This window comes from Parasteatoda tepidariorum, chromosome 8 (genome assembly GCF_043381705.1).
Source record: "Parasteatoda tepidariorum isolate YZ-2023 chromosome 8, CAS_Ptep_4.0, whole genome shotgun sequence".
Taxonomy (NCBI): domain Eukaryota; kingdom Metazoa; phylum Arthropoda; class Arachnida; order Araneae; family Theridiidae; genus Parasteatoda; species Parasteatoda tepidariorum.
This window is the reverse complement of record NC_092211.1, coordinates 1,476,207-1,500,898: the sequence shown is the minus strand read 5'-3', so window position 1 is coordinate 1,500,898 and position 24,692 is coordinate 1,476,207. Positions and strand designations below refer to the sequence as shown.

General features: G+C 28.3%; 2 protein-coding genes across 4 annotated transcripts; one reads left to right on the top strand and one right to left on the bottom strand.

The window, feature by feature from the left end:
* The first annotated feature begins 147 nt into the window (after positions 1-147).
* On the top strand, positions 148-14,924 carry LOC107456012 (4-trimethylaminobutyraldehyde dehydrogenase A). Of its 3 annotated transcripts, none has more exons than XM_043051182.2 (9): positions 148-260; positions 1,198-1,367; positions 2,348-2,493; positions 5,378-5,507; positions 5,596-5,840; positions 7,425-7,652; positions 8,660-8,848; positions 9,964-10,190; positions 13,234-14,924. In XM_043051182.2, the coding sequence occupies exons 2-9, from the start codon at positions 1,199-1,201 to the stop codon at positions 13,445-13,447; spliced, it is 1,548 nt and encodes a 515-aa protein (XP_042907116.1). In that variant the 5' UTR covers positions 148-260; position 1,198; the 3' UTR covers positions 13,448-14,924. The 3 variants fall into 3 exon arrangements, with proteins under 3 accessions (XP_042907116.1, XP_042907117.1, XP_042907115.1); XM_043051183.2 differs by having other exon boundaries at positions 236-329; XM_043051181.2 differs by having other exon boundaries at positions 239-461.
* On the bottom strand, positions 14,924-24,692 carry LOC107456013 (uncharacterized). The gene is made up of 6 exons (XM_016073779.3): positions 24,550-24,692; positions 24,382-24,456; positions 20,226-20,316; positions 18,301-18,470; positions 16,668-16,773; positions 14,924-15,032 (listed from the first exon to the last, which is right to left on the bottom strand). Exons 2-6 carry the CDS (start codon positions 24,418-24,420, stop codon positions 14,989-14,991), a joined length of 450 nt encoding a protein of 149 aa, XP_015929265.1. The 5' UTR covers positions 24,421-24,456; positions 24,550-24,692; the 3' UTR covers positions 14,924-14,988.

Here is a 24,692-nt window from a genome sequence, read left to right as displayed (position 1 = left end):
TTGTTAAAATATAAAGATTTTTATACTTTGAAAATTTTTCTGACATTTATTATATTACCTTTTAAATATTGAAATAAAATATTGAAATGAAAATCCAGGAGAAACTCTAGCATGAAATTTTAAAGTATTTATATAATCACTTCAACTTTAAGTCCTCACTGTAAACAAAATAAATAACGAGTAAATAAACAAGCATGCTGATATCTCACAAGAATTTGAGTATCAGTGAATCTTAAGAGAAGATAAGATTATGATAATGGGTAATAAGTAGATTATAGCTTTTCACGAATAATTTTAAATATCAACATAGCATTTCTTTGACTTTACTTGTAAAGAACATTCTTTGAAATCTTTAATATTTTAAATAATAGAATAGTTTCTTAGATTTTAATTCTATACCCGTGTATCTTTTTAAAATTTTTATGCGCTGACGATAGAAATCTATTTTAATTTTATATGAAGTAATTAAGATTTGTTCATTCTTAATACTAAAAGACTAAATTGTTCTAGTTTGATCAAAGTAGCATGAAACTGAGAGCGTAATTTTTAATCAGCTGTTTTTAAATATAGTTAGTGAAATTATTCAACGAATTTTTAGGGAATGATTTCAGTGAAATTATTTTAGTGTTATCGAAGTAATCAATGTATTTAGAGCATATTTCTTAACCTGTTGTATTTAAATATACTCTTATTAAATAGTTTTCGTTTAGAAATCTCTTTTAATAATTGAATGATCTACATAAAGGTTCGAATGTTATAGTTTTTGATAAAAATAAATTACCTTTTTGCTTTTTCTGTCACTTGCTTTTACGCTTTTCATACTAACTTTATATTATTTCCAAATTGTTAATATACCTTGTTTGGTAACAAAATGTTATTTTAAAAAATGAAACAATGAATGTTGCTGTTGGGATCTTAATCCATTTACTATTTATCTAGTAAAATTCACTTTTCTAGTAATCCTTCTTAATCAGTTAAGCTGTTAAAGACTATGGATAAAGTTTTCAAAATCTGAAGAAAAGTATATCATCTTTCATCATTTTTTTTTTTTTTTTCCATTTAGCCAGTTCAAGTCAATTCAGCTATGTCATTTATTTAATTTTCATTGTTTAAAGAAAAAATAATATTCATGAATACTTTGTTACATGTATCTACCTGTAGATATGTAATATAAGATCATAACTATTATTTTTGCAGGATGAACAGTAGCCTATGTTTTGCTGTACGAAATCTAAGAAGCATTTTTCAAAGGCGTTCTTCAATGGATTCTAAGCTCTTAATCGAGACCCCTCTCAACTATTTGAATGGTCGACGAATCTCACCTCGTGCTGTCATCCGTAGCATTCCAAAAATTAATCCGGCATCTGGTACTTATTTCTTTTGGAAATATTTCTTTATTATGATCAACACCAAAATAATCGCCAAGTCTTGGCAACTTTGAAAACCATGATACTGAATTATACCTTTTTTTTTTCTTCTTTTTTTTTAAGCATATGCTAAAATATATTACTCCATAATTATTGCTGATTGTTTTAGATTATCTTCTAACAAGTTCACTTTTGTGTTGAGATTGCTAAGAGAAAATAATGTACCTAAAGTGACAAAGATCAAAGCAGGATTAGCATTTTGTCCTGAAGAAACTTATTTTTTCCAGACAGCTGGGAGAAATTATACAGAAACTAGACAAAATTGAAAAACCTTTAAAAAAATGACCTAGACTATTGTTTAGTAATAAATATAATAAGAATAGTTTTAATTTTCAGAAATTAAACTTAATATAATAGGCCTGAAAGTTCAATGTTTTTCACAGGTACATTAAAAAATTCTTGCCAATCTCGGGAGACTATGGGTTCAATAGTTTAATGAAAGGTATGAGCTTCTAGGCATTATTTATTTATTTTTACATCATATATTTGAATTGTTTACCCTGTCATTGGAACGGACAACTATTAAACTTTTTATTTTATAATGTTGCTAAGTTAACTGTTAAAAAAGCTTACATCCAAAATGTAAATCTAATCATAATCTTTTCCTGTCTTTCCTAATCTTTTCTTTGAATATAAACAAAAACTTGTGATGAGGTTTTTCCCTTCCTCAGACATGTACAAAACTGAGCTCATTAAGTAATAGAACCGGTTAAACCTCTTTCCTGATTACTTCTGAGATATCCTCAATATGAGGCAAATATTTACTTTGAAAACAAAACAGTTCAGATACCCCACCCATTTTAGTTGTTTATTAAATGCAAAAATTTACTTTTCATTAATTAATTACTTTTAATGAATTAATTACTTTAAATTTAAGCAACATTTTAAAAACATTTAAATTTTTCGTTTTTTTTTTCTAGGTAGTCTGATGTTTGATATATTGTGTACTGGTGAAGAAGATGTAAATAATGCAGTAAAAAGTGCAAAAAGTGCTTTCAGCAAATGGTCTAAAACTTCTCCTCGAGAAAGAGGCCTTGTTTTATCTGCTGCTGCTAGAAAAATAAGAGTAATTCAACCTTTTCTTACAATTTAACTTCTATCACAATAAAACTATGCATTTTCTTTTGATTGTGTTAAAATATGTACCTTTTTTTTTTTTTTTTAATTTTCTGTTTTTTGTCAGTTGCTCCTGTTAATATGTTGAGTAATACAGTCAACTCAGAGCTCATTCTAGGCAGGGTAAACAGGCCGCAGCACCCTGCTGTGCTTTTAGTCAAAAGAATCCACCCTGTTGCCCCTGAAGTAAATTAGTGCCCTGATGTAATAGACTCCATACCCTTTTTGCCCTTTCTTTCCTCCACCCTTCTTTATTTTTTCCCCAAACTCTTCAATGGATTTCTTTAACTTTAGTTATTTTCAACTCTTTTTATTTAGTTTGTCATTGCTGTCAATACATAGATTTATATTGGAAAGGAAAAATAGCCATCACACCCCCTTGTTGCACTTGTCTTTGAAAGTTTGCAGTTACTACACTATCATCAAATCATAATTATTATTAATCATTTTAATTATTAAATTATAACTGCAGACACTTAACATACATTTATTATTTTATTAATATATGCATTGCATTTTAAATAAATTACTAAGCTGATTAGCTTATTAACTTGATATATGTATGTTTATTTATTAATAAAAATTAGTAATTAATATGATGGCTTTGCTACTTTTAGTAAAGTAAAAAAAAAAAAATTGACAATGTTTTTTAATAGAGCGTGTAAGACCCATAGAAAGAAATTATTGCCTTTTTAGAATAATAATGCCCTTTTTTTCAACTTTTGCACCCTGCTCTTTTTTCTGCCTAGAATGAACTCTGAGTCAACTGTTAATAATAATTAAGTTGTAATATAGCCAGGGATTTAATAATTGTTATATTCATGAGTGTATTTTATTCATTTTTATTGTTACACTAGTTTTACGGCACTTTAATTTTTATCAACGTCAGCTTCAAGTTGAGATCGGTTAGCAGAAAGGTTTTGTTACCTTATCACTAAATCGCATGGATAATCGCTCCCCTCAACCAACAAACTAATAAACAGAGACCATTAACAATGCAGGTGCAAAAGTTAGAGCAACAGAACTTTTTTCCTCTTCATTCATTCATATAGAGGTTTTTGTTGCCTGAATGTATTAGACGAGGAACGAGCTCTTACCATGAAGTGGCATCTTGATATCTCCTTGGAGAATATCTTTGAGAATGGATACGTACCCTGTAGCAGAAGATGTTAGAGTTCTTACAAAAAGACTTTTCTTTTGAAAAGCAAAAAAAAATTTACTTTTCTTTTCTGGAACAATTTACACGTAATATTTGAATCATGCATTTAGATAATCACTTTTTGATGCTCTCAATTTCCGCCAATAGTATCGTAAATTGATGTAATGTTTCAATTGTATTTTCGGCAGTTACTGATATTGATTTTCACATGGATTTTAAATATCCCGATATGTTTCAATGAATATGGAAAAATTCGAATCGTCGTTTGAGTATTTACTTTTTAAGGCAATAATTTTATCGAATTGTTGGCAGTTATTGATATTGATTTCTCCACAGTTTTTAAATCCGATATTTTTTATATGATATTATTTATCACAACAACCTAATCTCGAAACAAAACACACATTCGAGGAGTCTGATTCACGTGATTTCGTTGCCAATCTTCTTTTCGACTATTATTACTACGGATTTCAAGATATTTAATTTTTTTTTTAAATGATGATTATTTACAAAATGCGAAGAAGGAAATAATTTGTGTGTTCTCTACTCTCCCCAACAAAATGCAAGAATATTGCCCATAATAATAGAATAAAAAATTATTACATGCTTAATTTTTTAAAAAAATATAGTTTTTTTTTTTTTTTTGTAAGCACTGCACTTTTGTTATTTTAAATTTGTGTCATATACCTTTATTGTTATTAAAAGTATATTTTAGAATGATATCAGTGCTAGAGAGTTTTGTCGGAGATAAAAAAATTCTGCCACAAGGGATTCATATCTTTATTAAATATAAATATTTCTTTTGCATTTTAAATTTACCATTAACCAAGTGCCTTCTAAAGTTATCTTATGATTAAATTATGTATGTATTAATTATTCTGTACTTGCCACGTGTGCAAACCTTTTCTCTCAATTTTCAAAATTAGTCTTTTCGCCAATTGTCAAATTTAGTCTAAATCTAGACTTTTCTTTTAAAAAATTAATAATCTTAGTAACTTTAATAATGCTGACCTTTGTTTTAGTCTGAATTAGCTTTTACTAATTAATTCTTTACCATGTTTTATAACGAATTAATTATCTAGGTATAAATTATATATGTTCTAATTATTCTATACTTGTCGTGTGCGCAAACATTTTCACTAAATTGCCAAATTTATGTAATCTAGACTTTTTCAGAATCAGAAATTTCAACTAGCTGATGTTATACCTTTTCTGTAAAAATCTTCTTTTTTTTTTACATGTATATAAGTTATTTACATTATTAATATTTAAACAGCAATTTTATGCTTTGATTAAAGAAAAATATGCATTGATAAAAGGAAGTTTTAAAAAAGGTATTACTAAAATGAAAAAATTATTTCGTTTATTTAAATTTGACACCTAAAATTAGTTGCCCTACATTTTGATATTTTAGACCTGTAGAATCAGTGCTTTTTTAAAGTTTATTAAAGTTAGTTTTAAAAACATTTTAAAAATTTCAACGTAGTATATGAAATCTCAGTTATGTAATTTTTGTCAATAAATAGTTTGTTGGATAACAAAGGGCCTCACATTAACCAGTCAACCCAACCACAGGTTGTAGAACTCTGTAATGTATAGTTAATTTTATTATTCTCTTGCTTATATATAATGTTTTTTGTTTTCTGTGTGTTTAATTTATTAGTTTTAATTCCAGGAAAAATTAGATGAAATTGCAAAATATGAAGTTGAAGATACAGGAAAACCACTATGGGAAGCAAAGATTGATATATCTGGATGTGCTGATACACTGGATTATTTTGGTGGAATAGCTTCTACTATTAGTGGTAATTTATAAAATTTGCTTTAAATTATTTGTTTCAAAGTTCATGTAAAAATACTGATATATTTTAAACTGTTAAAATTACTTTTTAGGTTCACATCACCAGTTGAACAATAACAGTTTTGCAGTGGTGCAAAGAGAGCCACTGGGAGTTGTGGCAGGAATTGGTGCATGGAATTATCCATTCCAAGTTATGACATGGAAAGCAGCTCCTGCTTTAGCTTGTGGAAATACATTTGTATACAAGCCATCTGAGTTAACACCAATCACGTCTGTCATTTTAGCTGAAATTTTAACGGAAGTTGGCTTGCCAGTTGGAGCCATTAGTATCCTGCAGGTAATAGTTGTTCTTTTGTATAAATATGAATTTAGGTAAATTAATTTCCTTTTCTATAAGCACTTCAGCCAGTTGAATGTCTTGTGCATTTTATTCTAATCTGATCCAACCAAAACCAGTAATTTATTAACTAATCATAAATTTATTTAGTCTTGCAAAATTCTAATAAAAGATCAAAATAAGCTATTAAAAAAGGGTGAAAGGTGGTGTCAATTTATATGGATTTTATATTTTAATAATTTTTAAAATACCTTTTTGGTTTGATTGTTTTGAAAAATATTTTGTGTAGGAATAGGGTTTAGGAATTATTTCAACAAATCTTTAAAGTTAGGGGCTCACAGTATTATCAGAGGTATGAGAATAACTAACTTTATGTTTAGATGCTTCTGAAAACGAGTGTTTAATGTTATCTATATAGGGGATGTAAAAACCTTATAAAATTAGTTGGAAATGATTTGGAGCCATATATATATATATACTCTTAAAAATTTCAAGCCATGTTTTTATCTAAATGCATGCATAAATAGTTTTTTTGTTAATACTCATGAAAAATTTATTTTTTGTTAATACTCATGAAAAATTTATTTTTTGTTAATACTCATAAACATTTTAATTCATATTTCAAATTCATTTTTAGATTAATGTATGCAAGAATAATTTTTTTTAAATATTTCTTCCTATTAAATATTCCTTTATTCATCAGAAAAAATTTAGTGCAAGCTAAGTACTTATCAAATAAAAATAATGTCATTAATCTACTGCCAGGATTTAAAGTTTTTGTGTAGTTGGTCTGCAACATGTTGCCACCCTCTTGGTACTCCATTCGATGCTCAACTTTTTTTAAAAAATTATTGCTGAAAAAAAACTTAGGTTTTCGAAATCTGGAACAAATTTTCTTTTTTTATCACTTAATAATAGTAACTTTATTTTCTTCAGTTTCATAAGAACAGTATAAATTTATCTAAAAAGTTACAAGACAAAAGTTTTAGATTTTTGAATTTTTTAAAAAAAAATTTTAGTTTTCAGACATTTTATGTTCTTTAATAAAGTTAAATTATGTTAGGTTTCTTACTTCCTCTGTATAGAGTTTTCTTTCCTTTTTTTTTAATGTAAGTTGCTTACATCTTTAATTTTTAAATAAAATCTGTGCTACATTTATTTTAAACATGTTTTGCTTTAAAATATTTTCTTAATCAAAATTCTGTCTCAAAAAGATTTGTGGAATTATTACCTCTACCTTTTTCACTATTTAAATTATAATTTCTGTATTTTATTTAAAGTTTTTTAAAATTAGCTTGAAAAACAGCTATTAAATGTTTTATATTAATTGAAGTTTTTTTTAAATTAAAATTTGGTTGAAAGTTAAAAATTAAGTGTAAAACACTACCTAACTAGCATCAGAAATATCTTGAATGGTCAATATAAGAACTGCATTGACCATTCATAAGCTGTATGTTCTGCTTACCTCCTTTAAAGCTAAAAAAAATTAAGTTTTTGAAAATTAACTGTTTTGCATTTATTCTAAAAAAATTCTACACCAATTAGTGAAGAAAACTTTGTTATTAATATTTTTTTAAACTACAGGGTGGTTATGAAACTGGTGAGTTAGTCTGTAATCATCCCGATATTGCTAAATTGACATTTACTGGAAGTGTTGTGACTGGTCAAAAAATAGTGAAGTCATGTGCAGAAACCATGAAGAGAGTGACAATGGAGCTTGGAGGAAAATCGGCTCTTTTAGTCTTCCCTGATTGTAACATTAAAAATGCTGTGAAATCGACTTTGTTGGGAAATTTTTTTACCCAAGGTGAGGTTAGTGTTCATATGTCTTTAGATTAAATATTTAAGTAAGTTATTTGTTTTATATGTTCTTTTTTTTTAATCAGTGGAGGATACCTAAACATTTGAGCTGTTAGTTCAATTTTAAATTATTATTTTACTTTTACAATTTGATTTAAGGTGAAATGAGGTTAGTAAAAAAATTTAATTGAATTGTTGAAGTTTTGAAATTAAGTCTTGATATGTTCACAAATATAGTGTGTTACAAAAATAATAACTATTGGAAGTAATTTTAACCCTTCAATGTTTATAGCGTGAGAGTGGTTTGTCATTGACCTTTATATAAGTTTATATCAAACCCTTGAAAAAAAGAGTAACATATTTTTTTTTCAAAATATGTTTTTGTTTAAATCTATGCAATATAAAATGAGTAAGAATGTTTGCTAAAACTTATCTTTTATTATTAAGAAAGTCATTCGAGATTTTCCATTTCCCTATTAAAAACATTGTTATTCCATTATTATAAGAATTTTTGTTCTTTTCATATTAAAAAAAATTCTAAATTCAAAGTGCATTGATTATTTTAAGCTTTATAAAGTGCAATTATTTCTGAGAGTTTCTTTTCTAAAATTGGGTTTATAATAAGTACTGCCAAAATTTATGATTATCTTAGATCAATAATAATTAGAGCAAATTTAAAATAATGGTTAAATTTTACTTTGTATGTAATACAAAATAAAACACAATTTTACAAATTTTCATTCAAATAAAAGACTCATCAATCACAAATTAAAAATTAATAAAATTAAAAAGGTTCAAATTAATAATACTGTTATTTAATCGTTATTATTTAATTAATTTCTGTTTCACTTCATGTTAATCAATCATATATTTATTTCTTGAAAAAAATTATTTCGATTTTTAAGTATCCGTTTTCATGATATTTAAAAGTCCATTGATATTAAAGTTCAATGATAGGTAAATATCTTTATCAAAATTTAATGAATGTTATGTTCCGTACTTATATTTTTTATGTTTAGGTTTGTTCAAACTGCACAAGGGTTTTTGTTCATAAATCAATTCTGGATGAATTCACTAAAGAATTAGTGTCTGCCACTCAAGAACTGAAAGTTGGAAATCCTTATGATAAAAGCACAAAAGTTGGAGCTGTTATCAACGAAAATCATGGAATTAAAATATTAAACTACATTCAGTCAGCTAAGAATGAGGTACAGAGTATGCATGTTTCCTTCGAAAAATTAATAATTAGCGTTTTATTTAAAATGTTATATTTCACATTTTCATTTTAGATATATTGTACATAATTGAAAAAATGTAATGAAACAAAAATAGAATAGAGTTTTTTTAGCATTTAAAAGAAAAGTTGCATTCTTGAGCAAATTTAAAATTTTTTGCTTATTTTGAATATTAATTCTAAATTGAAATGTTTTAATTTCCATCAAGCATAATTTATGTAGTCTTTTTTTTTTTAATTAAAGTATCTTACATTACCAAATGCAGATGTATTTTTTTAAATCTGCCCGTAAAAATTAAGTTATTTTGCTGAAAAACTAGCTGCATATTCCCTGAAAACTCACTATTGTTCTTGCGTTAACTAATTTATATTAGTTTTTAACAGTTCAATGACTATATTGTTTTAAAATTGTTCCAGTTGAGGCTTTTTTTTTTGCAATAAAGGAATTTTTAATATTGTTTACTTTTTAAAGCTTAGGTTATACTATACTAATAATTCACACTCTTATTTTTATTTTGTTTAGATTTAAAATAACTATATTGAAACTTTTTTTTATTACTTGCGTTGGAATAGCCAACTCAATTTTTGAATTTACTACTACTAATGTTCAACTCCGTTGCCTTATAATTTTGAACCCAATCCAGAAGACAAGGGAATTCCTGGATAAAGTAGTGGGAGAAATTGGTCTTTCTTGGAGGACTTTTCTATGGAGCCAACTTGCATTTACTCTACATGGTGAGCAAAACCTCCCATGGTTACCCTGACGGCAAGGGGACTCTGACCCATGATATGTCTACCACTGAGGATATTTTACATCGGCACTGTGGTCGGTGCAAGCCAGGTGCTGACGTCGTGCCAACCAGCCAATGCTCTGATTCGAACCCGGTTCATCTCATTGGATGGCGAACTCTCTATCCCCTGAGCCACCATGGCTCACATTAAAACTTTGCTCTTTTTTTTCTTTCTTTTATTTTTTCTTCTTTTTTGTAAAAAAAGGGAAAAAAGCAATAATACAGATATTGCTTGTACTTTAATGAACTGTCTAAACTCAAGGTTAAAGGAAAATGTTTACTTTATTGTTGTCTTTAGGGAGCGATAGTAGCTTGTGGTGGAGAAAGAATCACGCCAAAAGAAGCACACCTGAAAGGATTTTACATTTCACCATGTGTCCTCACTGGTTGTAAGGACGAAATGACTGCAGTGAAGGAGGAAATATTTGGACCTGTGGTCTCCGTACTATCTTTTGAAAGTGAAGAAGAAGCAGTTAGAAGAGCAAATGCCTCTCCATATGGCTTAGCTGCTGGTGTCATGACTAAGTATAGTTTTTACTAAATTTAAACTTTCTTGTGTTTTATTTGAATTTTGATCTTAATCTTTCTGGTTTTATTTGGTATATAAGAAGACTTTAAATTTAAATAACTGCTTTTGCTCAATGATTTGTCGGATAACTTTATCCATCCATTAAAAACCAAGTTTAATAATTGGATTTTAGTTTATTTTTTACGTGCTAGTATATTTTTATTACTTCTTTTTTTATATAAAGAAAATGAATTCATTTTAAATTAGTAATCCCAAGAAACTAGAGCAGAAAGGTATGCTTGATAATATAAAAGCTTCAGTGCATTTTATCTATTTTTTTAAAATTTATTTATCTTTATCATGTTTGCAATTTTATTTCTATTTTAAATCTCTCTCTTGCTTTCCTCGTTCATATCTAGAAAGCATTAAGATTTGGCGCCTATTTATGAGTCCTTAAAACATGTCTATTTTTAACACCTTCAAAATTTTTTTGAAACTAATAAAGTTTTTATATTTTCAAGTATAAAAACATTTTATTATCCTCCCTTAATAAAAAGCTTCCAGTGCATTTTATCTATTTTTTAAAAATTTATTTATCTTTATTTTGTTTACAATTTTATTTCTATATTAAATCTCTCTCTTGTTTTCCTCGCTCATATCTAGAAAGCATTCAGATTTGGCGCCTATTTATGAGTCCTTAATACATGTCGATTTTTAACACCTTCAAAAATTTTTGCAACTAATAAAGTTTTTATATTTTCAAGTATTAAAACATTTTAATGTGCTCCCTTCTTAATATTTCCGAATAAAGATACTAGGATTTGTCTTTTTCCTTTATATGTATTATATACAGTGATAAGATTCAGGGGGGATGATCATACCAGTTCTTAAAATAAAAATATGTAATGAATTTGCAATTTTAGAATTATGAATTTTAAAACTATTTAAATGTTGGTTATATTTTTAGACTAAATATTTCTTTAACTCCAAAATTATAAAATATTTTGTTTATTTTCCTTACATATCCTGAAAGTTTCTTTAAGTTAACCTGTTTTGAAATTATTTGAATCCCATTGCTGTTTTTTTATTGCTTATTAAATAAATTTCAATATTTAAAAGAAATTTTGTTTTAAATCTTGTCCAACTCGGAAAAGTTTGGAGGTTTAATCTAGCAATTGCCAACAAAACACAAAATGTGTAAAGTTAATTTTTTTTTCAAACGGTTTTTAACATTCTTATGTTATATCTTGTAATTCTGTTACCCTGTGTTATTATAAATTTTTACAATGTTTGTTTTCTTAAAAAATTCATAGGAAGATCTTGATTCATAAGCCTATTTTCAGCCCTGAAAAGTGTTCCTATTTAATTTCTTACTGTATTTCAGGCTCTTATAATGTTCTATTTTGTGCTCTGTTTATTTTATAAATATTGCATTCTTTTATTTTTCTACAGATTTTTTGCTGGCATTCTGCCATAAAAATATTTTATGCTGTTGCAAAAATGTCTATAGGGTTGCAGTTTCTAAATTATTTATTTTTTTGTTTACTTTTGTTTGTAACATGTTTTATGCTTACATGATAATGAATATTTATGTTTGTGTGGTGCCATATTTGTTTTGTACTCAGTTATGAAAACAAAGGGAAATCTATTTCTAATTGGGAAGCTGTGAAAAAAGTACATGGATAGGTTTTACAGTTGTTCAATTCAGTCAACTATCGGAATAAAAGTAACTTGCATGGATATTAACACTGTATCTAAATCGTCATGGTGTGACAGTGTTTTTCATGGTTTAGCCTAGGTCCTCTAATTCCTTTGGTTAGAATCTTAAAATCCGAGACAATGAACAATGTTGCTCTCTAAATTCTATATTTTATTTTATAACTGTCGTTGGACAGCCGACCAAATTTTTGGGTTTACGACTACTAATGTTCAACCATGTATCCTTGTAATTTTGAACCCAATCCAGAAGACAAGGGAACTCCTGGATAAAGTATTGGAAAAAATTCGCCTTCACGGAGGACTTTTTAATGGAACTTGCATTTGCATTACATGGGGGGGAACCACAAAAAAATATCGATTAGCCTGACAACAAGAGGACTCCAGTCCATGATCTGTCTACCACTGAGGATACTTCACATCAGCACTGTGGTCAATGCAACCTACATGCAGATTCGTATCGACCATCCATCGCTGGGATTCGAACCCGGTTCACCTCATTGAAAGGCAAACACTCTATCCCCTGAGCCATCGCGACTGCTCTCTAAATTCTATAGTTATATTTCAAGGAAGGATTAATTTCTCTTCCACATTTAGCACTCACTTCAACTATGATAGGCACTTGACAATCTAATCCTATGGTCAACTATCAAGACCTGGTAGAAAGTCTCCCCAGACAATTGCAGGTTACCATCGATACAAAAGGGGGACCAACAACTTATTAATGTATGGCTCAGAACTCTGTACCACTGGGCATATTGATATTTATGGACTAGATAGCAAATGCGCATAAATTAGAGAAATTTGTTTTCTGTACTGCTATTAAGATTCGTTAAGAACAATTTCTAAATCTTTTTATTTCTTATGTTTTAATTATGTTTTAATTCTTATTTTTATAAATATAGTAACATCCAGCACAACCGGACAGGTGGCCAAGAGGTCAGTATGCCTGACTGTGGCTGCATTTTCGAATCCCTCTCAGAGCATGGATATTTTCCTCTCTGTGTGTTGTTCTCTGTTGTGTGAATGTGAAAAACCCTATGAATAGGCATCTGTGGCGTGTGTAATGTTGCTCGCCTCCGTGACTGAGATTCATAGGTGACCACTGGGTAATGTTAAATGAGCAATATCTTATCTATTTGCTATTTGCTTGGTATCTTGGTATGATATCTTATTTGCTTGGTATTTAGCTGTCCCAGTGCACACTTGACCAGAATTTAACTATACACCTAACAATCAAGGAATTTCAATCTTCTGTGAAAGTCGCAACACTTTAGAATTATTTTTGCTAAAAAAATGTTTGAATTTTTCAAAAAATGACGATGAAAATTATATATATTTCAGGGACATTCAGAGAGCACACCGAGTTGCTTCTGATTTGCAAGCTGGCATTGTGTGGATCAATAACTATAATTTATTTCCCCCTGAAGTTCCATTTGGAGGATACAAAATGTCTGGATACGGAAGAGAAAATGGACTGGCTTCTATCAATGAGTTTACACAACTGAAAACTGTATACGTTGAAATGAATGAAGATATTGACTGTCCACTCCTATGAGTCAAAGTGTAATATAATATAAGACAAAAATTGTTTGAATTCACTGAATAAGAAATACTTAATATTTTTGCACCATGCCTTAACGCTGGTAAACTGTGAATTATCTTTGATATGAGTCTCTCAGTATATGGGAATTTTTTCAGGTTTATGAGTTTGTTTTCAGATTATTTGTGCTATTTCGTGATTCTTCTTTCTTTTTTTTTTTTTGGTAGTAGTACAATAACGACCGTAAGAGTAAAGATTTTGCACCCTTTAAAATTTAAGATGTTCATTCTTTGTTCTAAATTATTAAATTTTTTAATAAATATAATTTTTTCACCATATTGATCCTATTAACTTTATTAAATTGCCAGATTGCATTTATTTAGTGCCATAAACAAAGTTTGAAGGTTATGTAATTAAATGAGATACGTAAATTTTATTTCTTTCTCTAAATTTTTAATTTTGTGTTTATTACTTCTATTGTTTTACATAACTTACCTTTTAATTATTTCTAATTATATATGCCTGTAGTCATATTATTTTTAGTTCATATTATATTTAATATTGATAATTGTGGTGCTTTTTTTCTTTTTCGTATTCTTAATTTTGACTCTTATTTTTTTCTCATTGTATATCAACCCTGTATTTATTATTTTAATTATTATGCATAATAACGTTGATATTCGATAATCTTCGTCCTGATGGATATAAATCTTATAATTATTCCTGTCTGATTTCAGATAATATGATCTGTAACAATCAATAAGTTTTTTTCTCTCTAAGAATACTTCTTTCAGGAATAAAGCTAAAATAATTAGGTTTCTTTTTACCAAAATATTTAAAGTGATAATAATGCACTCAATAAAAGATAACAAAAAGAAATTAAAGATCACTTTGAAAAATAACTATTTACTATTCAATTAATTAAGAAATCAATACACTTTTTTGTGATAGATGAATGAAAATAATGCATATGTTTTTATATGTCTTTCTTAATAAAAATTTTAACTGAAAACAAATGTATCTAAGGACAGAATGTTTTTAACTTAATATCAGAACATTCTATGTTATATCCCCCTAAGATGTTTAGTTGTGTTTTATTTCTGAAACAATATTATAAAAAAATAATATTCAAATATAACTTTTTAGCTTTAGGGATTTTTCCACAGTATTTAGAGTATGTGTTTATGCATTTACCTTTTTGTATGTTAAAATATTTAGTATTTTTTTAGGATAAACTTATACTATTCAAATTCTGAAAACATTTTATACATATTTACTTTTTCTTATTCGTTATTGGATCGATTAATAAATGCATATGACTTTTAAATTCTGAAATGTTGTTATTGATTAATTTTATAGTACACAAAAGTTGGAATTCTTGAAAACTCATTGAAATTCCTTTTGTTGCATTTGTAAATGTTGTTTGATTCGTAAATGTTGTTGATGATACCTTCCCAGAAATGTTTAAAATTAAAAATTATGAGTCTTACAACTGTTTTCTTCTTTATTTTATTTAAGTACAAAAGGTTATACATTTTGGATTTCTTCATTTGGTCTTAATTGCTTACATAAGATTCCAGGTAGTAGGTTCTGGAAAGACCTAATAATACAAAGAAGACATGTAGATCTTTGTTTTCATGTTGTTTTTAATTAGAATTTGCTAGTTAAAAAATAGATATGTACTAACTAGTTTTTAAAATACATGTATTGGTTTTAGAAGACTTAAAAACTAAGGCAAACATTAATTCAACTAAAATAGGAATTTCAATTTATCTGTAGGTTTTTAATTATTATCTGACCAGTTGCATTGTTCATAATGTTGCTAAATTATATTTTATGTTACAGATAGGTTAGTCTTATTTCAAGAATCACATAAAGGTGTATTTAAAATTTTATTCCATTTATCGACACCTACAGAAACAATTCTTTAAAAGAAAACTGTAATTAATAATTTTCAAGAATCAAAATTTTTATTCGGTAATCAGCGCTTTTACCAAAAAAAGTGAATTGTAAATAATAATGTATTACTTATAATGAATTACATTGATGGTATCTTATATTTTCAAAGAGAAATTTTTCAAATATTTATATAAAATGTAATAATATTTACCAATCCTTGTTGTCTTTTTAAAACTTAAAGTTAGTTGTTTATAAAATGTTCTAAATAATTTTTTAGTTTTATATTAGAAATTTATTTCTGATGAAATTACACTTTAGGAAAAATTTGAATTTTATTAAAATAGTTCATAAAAGAGATTTTCGGTAAAAAAAAAAAAATTTCGCAAAAATAAGCATCAAAATTTAAATTCTCGAAAAGTTCGTAATAGATTATATGAATAACTCTGAATAATATGAATAACAATGAATAACTCTGAATGAAATAAATATGAATAACTCTGTATAAGTCTTATACAGAGTTATTCATATCTATTTCATTGTTCTTATTGCATCTCTATTTCATGATCAGCAAATATCCGACTTGATTACCGGTGTATAAATCTACATCCTGATTTTTATAAAAAAAATTTAGGTTTGAAAATTCAACTTTACAAAGAGATGTGCGATATCTGTTTCTCAAAATTTCTATTCAAAAATAAAGCAAATAAAAGTTAGACTTCTTTATTAAATGTATTATGCTGTTTTTAGAGTATATTGAAAATAAAATATATCTGCTTAAATTGATTCAACTTTCAACCTCAACGCAGGTTTGCTCTCCTGGTAAGAAATCAGTTTTCTTTCAATCAGTTAAATTTTCATGTAATCAGTCAAAAAACTATATTTTACCGTCGAAAAAATGTTTGCATTAATTTTGTTACATGATAATTAACAGATAAAAACTAGAAATGCAAACAAATAAGTTACAGTTCACTAACTCTGTAACATCATTTTCTGAACATCTGTTACCTAGGGCTCTGTAAATTATGGTTAACAAGTTGTGAATGACTTGTATTGTATTCTTGCTTCTGATAATTCTTGAATTTTTTTTTTTTTTTAAATTTCATTTTCCCGGAATCAGCTTTCATCAGCCATTTCTTCACCCCCGCCTTGATCTTCATATATAATTAGTGCGCAACATTTTTATCTAATTGTGCAAACTATAATAATATTTATATTGTGTATTAAAACATTATTATACTTTTGATCATTTAATTTACGGTAAAATAGCACTACTGTAAGAAAAAAAGTCTTAATTTATGTATAATAATTTTTAATAATATTTATCCTAATTGTATACTTCCAGTTCCGTATTTACAGAGAATAGTCTTAATTTCATCTCCTTCCAACTCCAATGCTGGGTGGTAACGTATTGTGAGGGTATTTGCAAAACTGTCTTGTGGTGTCTGCAACAGAATATTTTTAATTTTGTTATTATTAATACATTTATTAAATCATAAAAATCCGTACATTAAATCGTCAATATATATATATATATATTATATATATATATACAGTACAGAGCCCGTTATCCGGAAATCAGAAAACCTAAAAACCGGAACGAAATTCGATACATTTTCCCGCCATTTTTTTAAAAAGTTTTTTTCCTCATAAGATTTTAGGATTTTTCTTTCTTTTTTGAAAGATGTTTACCTTACCTTCATTTTGGAATCATTAGTTTATTACTTCATCGTTTTTTCTTCTTTTTAGGATTGTTTCCAAATATTTTTCTTTTTTTTAGTTGGGTTTAACAAAAAAAAAAAAAACGGCTTTTTGTAGCGATTCAGAAAACCGGAAAAATCAGTTATCCCGATCGTTCCAGATAATCGGTTCCCTACTGTATATATTAAATCATTAACTACAAACAAAAGTAAAAACTAAATAAAATTATTTTTGTCTTTAACGAAAGGATGCTTTAGAGCTGGAGTCCTGCATCATTTGATACCTAAGAGCAAATTTTAGAGTATTGTTTCAATGGTGTTTACTAAGAATTTCTTTTTTTTTTTTCGAGATGAATTTTTATTAAGAACTTATACATTTACAGGGCATTTTTATTGGAAACTGAAATATTTTCATCATGGCTGTACAGCAGTGAACACATAGGAAAAATCAGCAAAGGCCATGGACATAGATTTGGGAGCCCCTTTTATGGAAAAGTCCATCATTAATTTTTTCTTTGAATGTTACTCATTTTGTACTGCTACCTTCCTGTAAATAGATGCATATACCTTCCTGATAAAACTCACATTTGACTATTCATTTTAAAAACTTAACTTTTTACTTTGTGGATAATTTGCTTCACTTGGTGTAATTGTAAACCTGATTACCTTCGTAAAATTCATTCATAGTGCTTGCAACACTAAGTAATTTGCTGGAACTATTTAATTTATATGTCCTGCCACACAAGGGGAATTAAAATTTTTAAAAATACAATTTATATATCTATATATATATATATATATAAGTCGTATTTTTAAAAATTTTAATCCCCCTTGTGTGGCAGGACATACACCCAAAATGATTCACTTGTTACAACAGAGAACAAAGACACTAATTAAAACTCTATTTTGGGATTTTGTAAACAGGAAAAAAAATTCTGGCGCAGTTGTTTTATTTATTTTTGATAATGTGTTACTTATTTATGTCAAACTCTTACATTTTAAAGTAGAATGAAATATCCTTTGTTTATTTACTATTTGTTACAATTTACAATATACTATTAGGTTTTACTATGTATAATTGAAGGTAGAATTAATTTAATCAATTTTGGAATTTTTAAAAGGATTCTTAACCCCCTCAGCAGAGTTTTCAGGACTTTTAGCTGCAGCTGTTCAATGGGAATGCAGTGCAGGGCAGTATTATTTTATTTAGGTACTCAATGTTTGGAGGATTAATACAGCAAATCAGTTTACTTGTGATGTATAATTACTTACTACATGAATGGTGCCACAAGAAGCATGAGGAACATTAAGTGAGTAGGAAAGCTTTCCGTCACCCCGGAAACTGCAACCGCTGTCTTTTTTCCCTGCATGCACCAATCCTCGGAAAGGGTAGGAGAAATTCAAATTCACTTGAATATCACTTGACCGGCACATCAAGGAAACTAATATGCAATAAAGATAATAATTAAGAAATACATACTGTGCCCCTCCTCCCATCACCCTTTTTATTGCATAAACATATACTAGCAGTTCAGAATCAAAACACTTGTTACAGATCATATTTTAAAATTTATTTTTTAATGGTATTTGTGACCATAGCAGCAGTAATGGTTAGATCTGTACTTATTTTGAGGAAAAATATGAAAACTAATTGCATAAAATTATTTAATCTGCTGATTTTAAATGTTTTAATTTTGATCAAAATGTGTCATGTCATACTTCTTGATACTGTGTCTCAATTTTTAGAGAATTTCTAGAATTCATTCGGTAAGTCAGACCCCAATTTAAAGAATTCATAGATTATTCGCTATATTATTATATCGAAATATTACTTGCTAATTCGAGGATAATTCATAATATCAGGGACAGAATAAATAAAAAGTTTGATTAACCTTATATGGAATATCCGGATATCTCTAATGAGCAAATTCACAAAATAAATCAAAATCTTACACTTTTTATTCAGGAACTTAAAATACAGCGATTGATTACGCGCTGTATTTTAAGTTCCTCTAATTAATTTGAAATTTTAAAGCATTTCATGAGATTAATTAAGATTTCATTCATTCATGTCATCCATTCATTAAGATTTGCTTATTTCCCTGATTTCTTACTTAAAAAAGTTTTTTTTCGACGTCAGGAAGAAAAGAAAATACTCATTCACTTACATCTCATATATACATATTTCAAAAGCGTTTTTATTTTTTCCTCAGTTAAGTATGAATGTGCGACCTCAATGTGCATGTTTTATTGTTTTCATTCTGGAAAAATGCACAGTAAGGGCGGTCTTTACAGAACACCCTGTGTATGAGGTGAAACTGCTTGGATGAAACACGTATTTATTACTAAGTAAATATATATGAAAGTCGTCCAATTTTTTCAAAATATTGCCGATTAAAAGATAATATAGTTGTAATCAAAACCTCTGTATTTATTAGGAAAATATGTAAATAACAAACTGGTTACAAAAATTTTTAATAATTTATTAATATCTTAATTACTAATATAGTAATGTTCAACATAAAGTTAAAAATCTCAAAGTTTAAATTTTTTCATTGTTTAAAGAATTTAATAATGTGATAATATTAGATAGTATAAGTAAAAAATTATGCCTATTTTGATCAATTAACAGCTAGTTAATTTATTTTTTTTAGAAATTGGAGAAATTTTAATATTATTCTAAAAATTATTCCTATTTGCATTTAAATTACAATAAAGCTAAGCAAAAATTTTAGTAAAGCTAGGAAAGTTACTCACTTTAAATTCTAACAATTGAAAAATCACAAAATACATAACCCTCTTTAATATATGTTTTTAGAATTTTTTTTTTTCTAATAAAGTCAAAAAGTATACATATAGATAACAAATTATCATTTAATTGGGAGGAAAACAAAAACGATATCGAAATCTTTCGAATGAGAAAATCAAAAACAGTTTGATTGCCTGATCATGCTTGGAGCTTTCTAATAACCAACATTAATTTCTTCTCTGCTTCCTCCAAGAATCAGTCATGTCTTTCTCAGTAATGATTCATCAGATTTCGATAGCGATTTCGTTTATCCCCCCTTTAATATGAATGTGCTTGCTATTTTTATGCCAAGGATTCTATGAATATATAAAAAGAATGGTTATTACTGAGCATCTTACATAATTCTAGAGTGTTAATGCTTAAATATAAATAGATTAGATTTACGTACCTCTAGTTTTTTCTGATATAAAATCTTTGATTCCTGACTTATAACCAAATTTTGATCCAGTGCTTCCGCTGTCGACTAGATTAATGATTACCTAAAAATGGTAAAATAAGTGCTTTAAAAAAAATATGCAATATACTGGGACTACGTTTAATATATATTTTGAATCCCTTATAAGAAGTGACGTAATAGAAATGCTCATTACGGATCTTAATCCGAATTAAAAAGACGAATCGCTGCTGAGGAAGACCTCACCGAAATCGCGAAAATCTATGCGACAGATTTGGGAAGATTGGAAGGTGATAATCAAAAATGATCAGACAATGAAACTGGTTTTGATATTTTCCTGCTAACAATCTCGCTTATTTCGATTGTTTTCTGAGATGTTTTTGTTAATTCTTCGCTTGAACATTCATCTTCATAATATTATGAGACAAATTTTTTTGAACTTCTTTCTTGACTGGGATTCTAAAAATAGATGTAAAAGGCGGTACTTACGGAGCACCCTGCTTATTTTTCCGGAAAATTACGAATGTTTAGTGTTAAAATGTATGTTATTACCATGGGCATGAATAAAAACTCTTCATTTTCAAACATTTATTTCAATTGTTTATGGTCAGCCGGTCCAGTTCCGTAGCAGCATAAGCAAGTCCGAGAGTTAGAGTGGAGCTATTACACGTTTCCGATTGCTCTATGTAGTGGATAACTTATTTTTATGGTGGAGTGGTTAGATGGGTTGAACAAATTATTTTTATCGCTGCCGAATATAAATGTTACGAAATTATGAAAATTTCGCATTAGTTGGAAGATGATGGTATGTACAATTATGCGTGATCGTTAATTATAATTATCAAATAATCATACTTTATTAAAAAACTATGATAAAAAGATTAGCAATTTATCGAAAAATACATTTCAGGGGATATAGCGTTCACCTTCCAATGAGGTGAACCGTGTGCGAATCTCACCGATGGCTGGTCGATCATCAGGCTTGCACCGACCACAGTGTGGATGTGAAATATCCTCAGTGATAACTTTAAATCAGGTTTATTAAAACAGAAATGAAAAATCTCTAGCAACAATTTTTCCTTGGCCAGTTGGGTTCAAAATTACCTCGATATGGATCCTATAGGGACATGTACCGAGGGACCAATATTGGGATCTCTAGATTTTTTTAACATAGGTCCTAGAATGGCCTATATAGGGCCTACATTGGCCAATATAAAACCTACATTGGCTAAATAATGGATATAAAATATCGGGTGGATCTGACAATTCTGTATAGGACCGAAATTGGTTGTTAAGTGGCTGTAAAATATCAGGAAGATCGGAAAATTCTACATGGGGCCAATATCGGAAAAATAAAGTTTTTTCTAATATGAAATCTTTGAACCCTTACGGAGCCAAGATTCATGAATATTGGCCCAATGAGGGCCCAAGTTATTTACTGCTAGGGATACACTTTGTTGCCACTCTTATAAACAGAAATCCTCAGTTATAACAAACTAAAGCAGAAATTTTTTAAACAGAACTCAAAACAAGGTTTTATATGTAGAGCGATGATGTTATTTAATTTTAAACTGCTAAAGTACTGAAAAGAAGAACAATTAGTAATAAAACAATTTCATACGTAACTGTTTTCCGTTTGGTGTAATATAAGCTCTTACTATTCTTAATTTTAAACTATTTATCACTACTTACCATGGAACAAAAAGGAATCATACTGTTTTTTTTTACAGTTGTCATCCTAAAAAACATATTGAAGGCACTGGCTTTATCGTAAGTAAAAGAATACAACACCTGATTTTGGATTTTGAAGCAGTCTCTCCTAAACTGTGTAAGGTCTGAATTAAGGAAAAGTTCTTTAATTTCAATATTATCTGGTCTTATGTACCAACTGAAGATAAAACAAAGAAACAAAACGAAATTTTCTTTGAAAATTTAGACAAAATTTACTTCAGTTGTCCAAAATATGATACAAAAATTATTTTGGGTGATATAAATACTTAAGAAGGTAGAGAAAGGGAGTTTAAATTTGCAATTGGAGGATTTGGTTTACATGATACGACCAATGATAATGGACGAACAGCACATCCTTTCGACATAAAAATGTTCATAATGTTACTTTGGCGTGTCTCAGATGGCACTTATGCTATCAAATTGATCACGTACTAATGGAAGCAAGACATTATCGTTTTATTTATTTCAAGGCTGCTTTTGATAGTATCGGTAGAAATTATCTTCTTGAAACAATGAAGGATTTTAAAATACCTTCAAAATTAAACTGGCGCAACTTACATTGAAAGACACAAAAGTGTAGGATTAAAATTCTGAGATTCTCTCTACTGACTTCTTTTTAATATTGCACTTGAGAGAGTTATTCGTGCTTCAAATATCAAAACCAGTGGTAATATTTTTACTAGATTAGAACAACTACTTGCATTTACTGTTGTTCGTTCCCTTCCTGCTCTGAAAGATGCATTACTTGCCCTTAAGGTGGCTGCAAGACAAATTGGCGTAATCATAAATGTAAAGAAAACAAAATACATGTTATTCTCAAGAAACAGAATCCCAATCACCTATCTTGCATTGAATTTGAAATTGTGAGGAGTTTTACTTACTTAGGATCAATTATTACTACTGATAACAGAGAATCTATGAGCTGCGAAGATTTATTAAATCTATGTTTCTTTCTAGAAAAACAAAGCTCTTAATTTACAAAAATCTTGTCAGGGTTGTCTTGACATATGCTTCTGAAGCTGGAGAAAACAAAACTGGAGGAAAATTGTAACGCAATATTTGAGAGAAAGATTTTGGAAAGTGTACTTGGAGGTGTAAATGAAAACAATAAGTGGAAAAGGAGATTTGACTTTGAACTGTACAAGGTATATAAACAACCTCATATTATTAAATACATAAAAAAAATAGAATAAATTGGATATCCTACGTGACTCGAATGAGTGATGAATATACAATAAAAAAGATATTACTTTTTAAAACCACTGGAACAAGAACGCAGGGAAGGCTGCGGTTGAGATGGGCTGATTCGGTGGATTCTGATTTTCTTGCAATTAATGAATAGAATTGAAGATAATAAATTGGAATAAATCGGAATTCATTATGAAGAAATCTTCAGAGGAAGTCATTGGTTCACATTGGCTACTTTTGATTAATATAAGAAATCGTTAAATATTTAGCAAAAGCTAATTTTTAATATTGTTGTAATAACTATTATTATAAACTATAATATCGTTGTATAACTATTATATACGCTGATGTTAATCAAGGATACTTGGAAATTCTTTGTTTATTATTACGGTTATTTATGCATCATGTGATTTCTAATTCCAATGAGAACGCTACCTGGTGTGTTATTCAGATAACGTTCTAAATTGCGCAAGAAATGTAATTTCTTACAAAGGTCAACAAAAAATAGCTGTTTGCTTAGCAAAGGCTTACAAAGGTCATTTCAATTGTTTTCCTCCTATTGAAACTAAAATAAAATTCCATGAGAAGTAGTTTAAAAAAAAGGCAGCTATGTTATAAAAACGCTTTTAATGTTATATCCAAGGGACATTTTTTTAACAACAGCGCTGGAAGTTAATTCACATTATTGATTCGAAATTTTAATTTTAAATGCTTATTTTATATTAATTGGTTTATCATTTACTGTTTTCATTAAACATTACGAAAAATTATTATTCAGTAGTAGCTTCTTAAATAGCTTTATCTGGTTTTTTTAATTGAGCATTTCAGAACCTTTAAAGTCGCTTGACCAGAAGATATTCTATCAGTTTTTTTTTTCTTTTTTTCCAAAAACATAAAAACAGCATCGTTATAATTAGACAGGTATGTTTTGTTGGAAAAACAAAACATACCTGTCTAACTTGATATATTAGTGACACAAAACATTTAATTTTAAATCAGAATCGTGTAATTTAAACTGAAATAGCAGCTAACATAAGAAAATGCAGAGGTAATTTGAACAATGGAACCATTATTTTTACAACAAATTTTTATATCATTGCAATTTACAAAGAGCACCGTCCAGCTGTGGCTTCAATGAAAAAAAAAGTAAGTAATTTAGTCTTGCTTTAAATGCATTATTGAACAACTATTTGCATGTGTAATAGTTAAAAAAAAATGGAGTACTACTTACTAGCAATGTGATGACGATGATGTTAACGTTAACATTCATGACTATCACACACACCACCAGACTGGCCAGCTCTAACTAGATCCACCAAAAACTCCGGATTAGTTTTTTCACATTTAGGGGTTAGAATTTAGATGAATCTTCAATTTATAATTAAAAGAAAAAAGTTACCTGACTACACGGGAATATTGACCCGTGGTTGACAGCCTTGAAAATTTGCAATCGAAAGTGTGCTGACCTCTTGCACTGTCATGCAACATCACTTTCTGTGAATCATTTTTTTTTTTTATTCCGTGACATTTATTTAATACGCA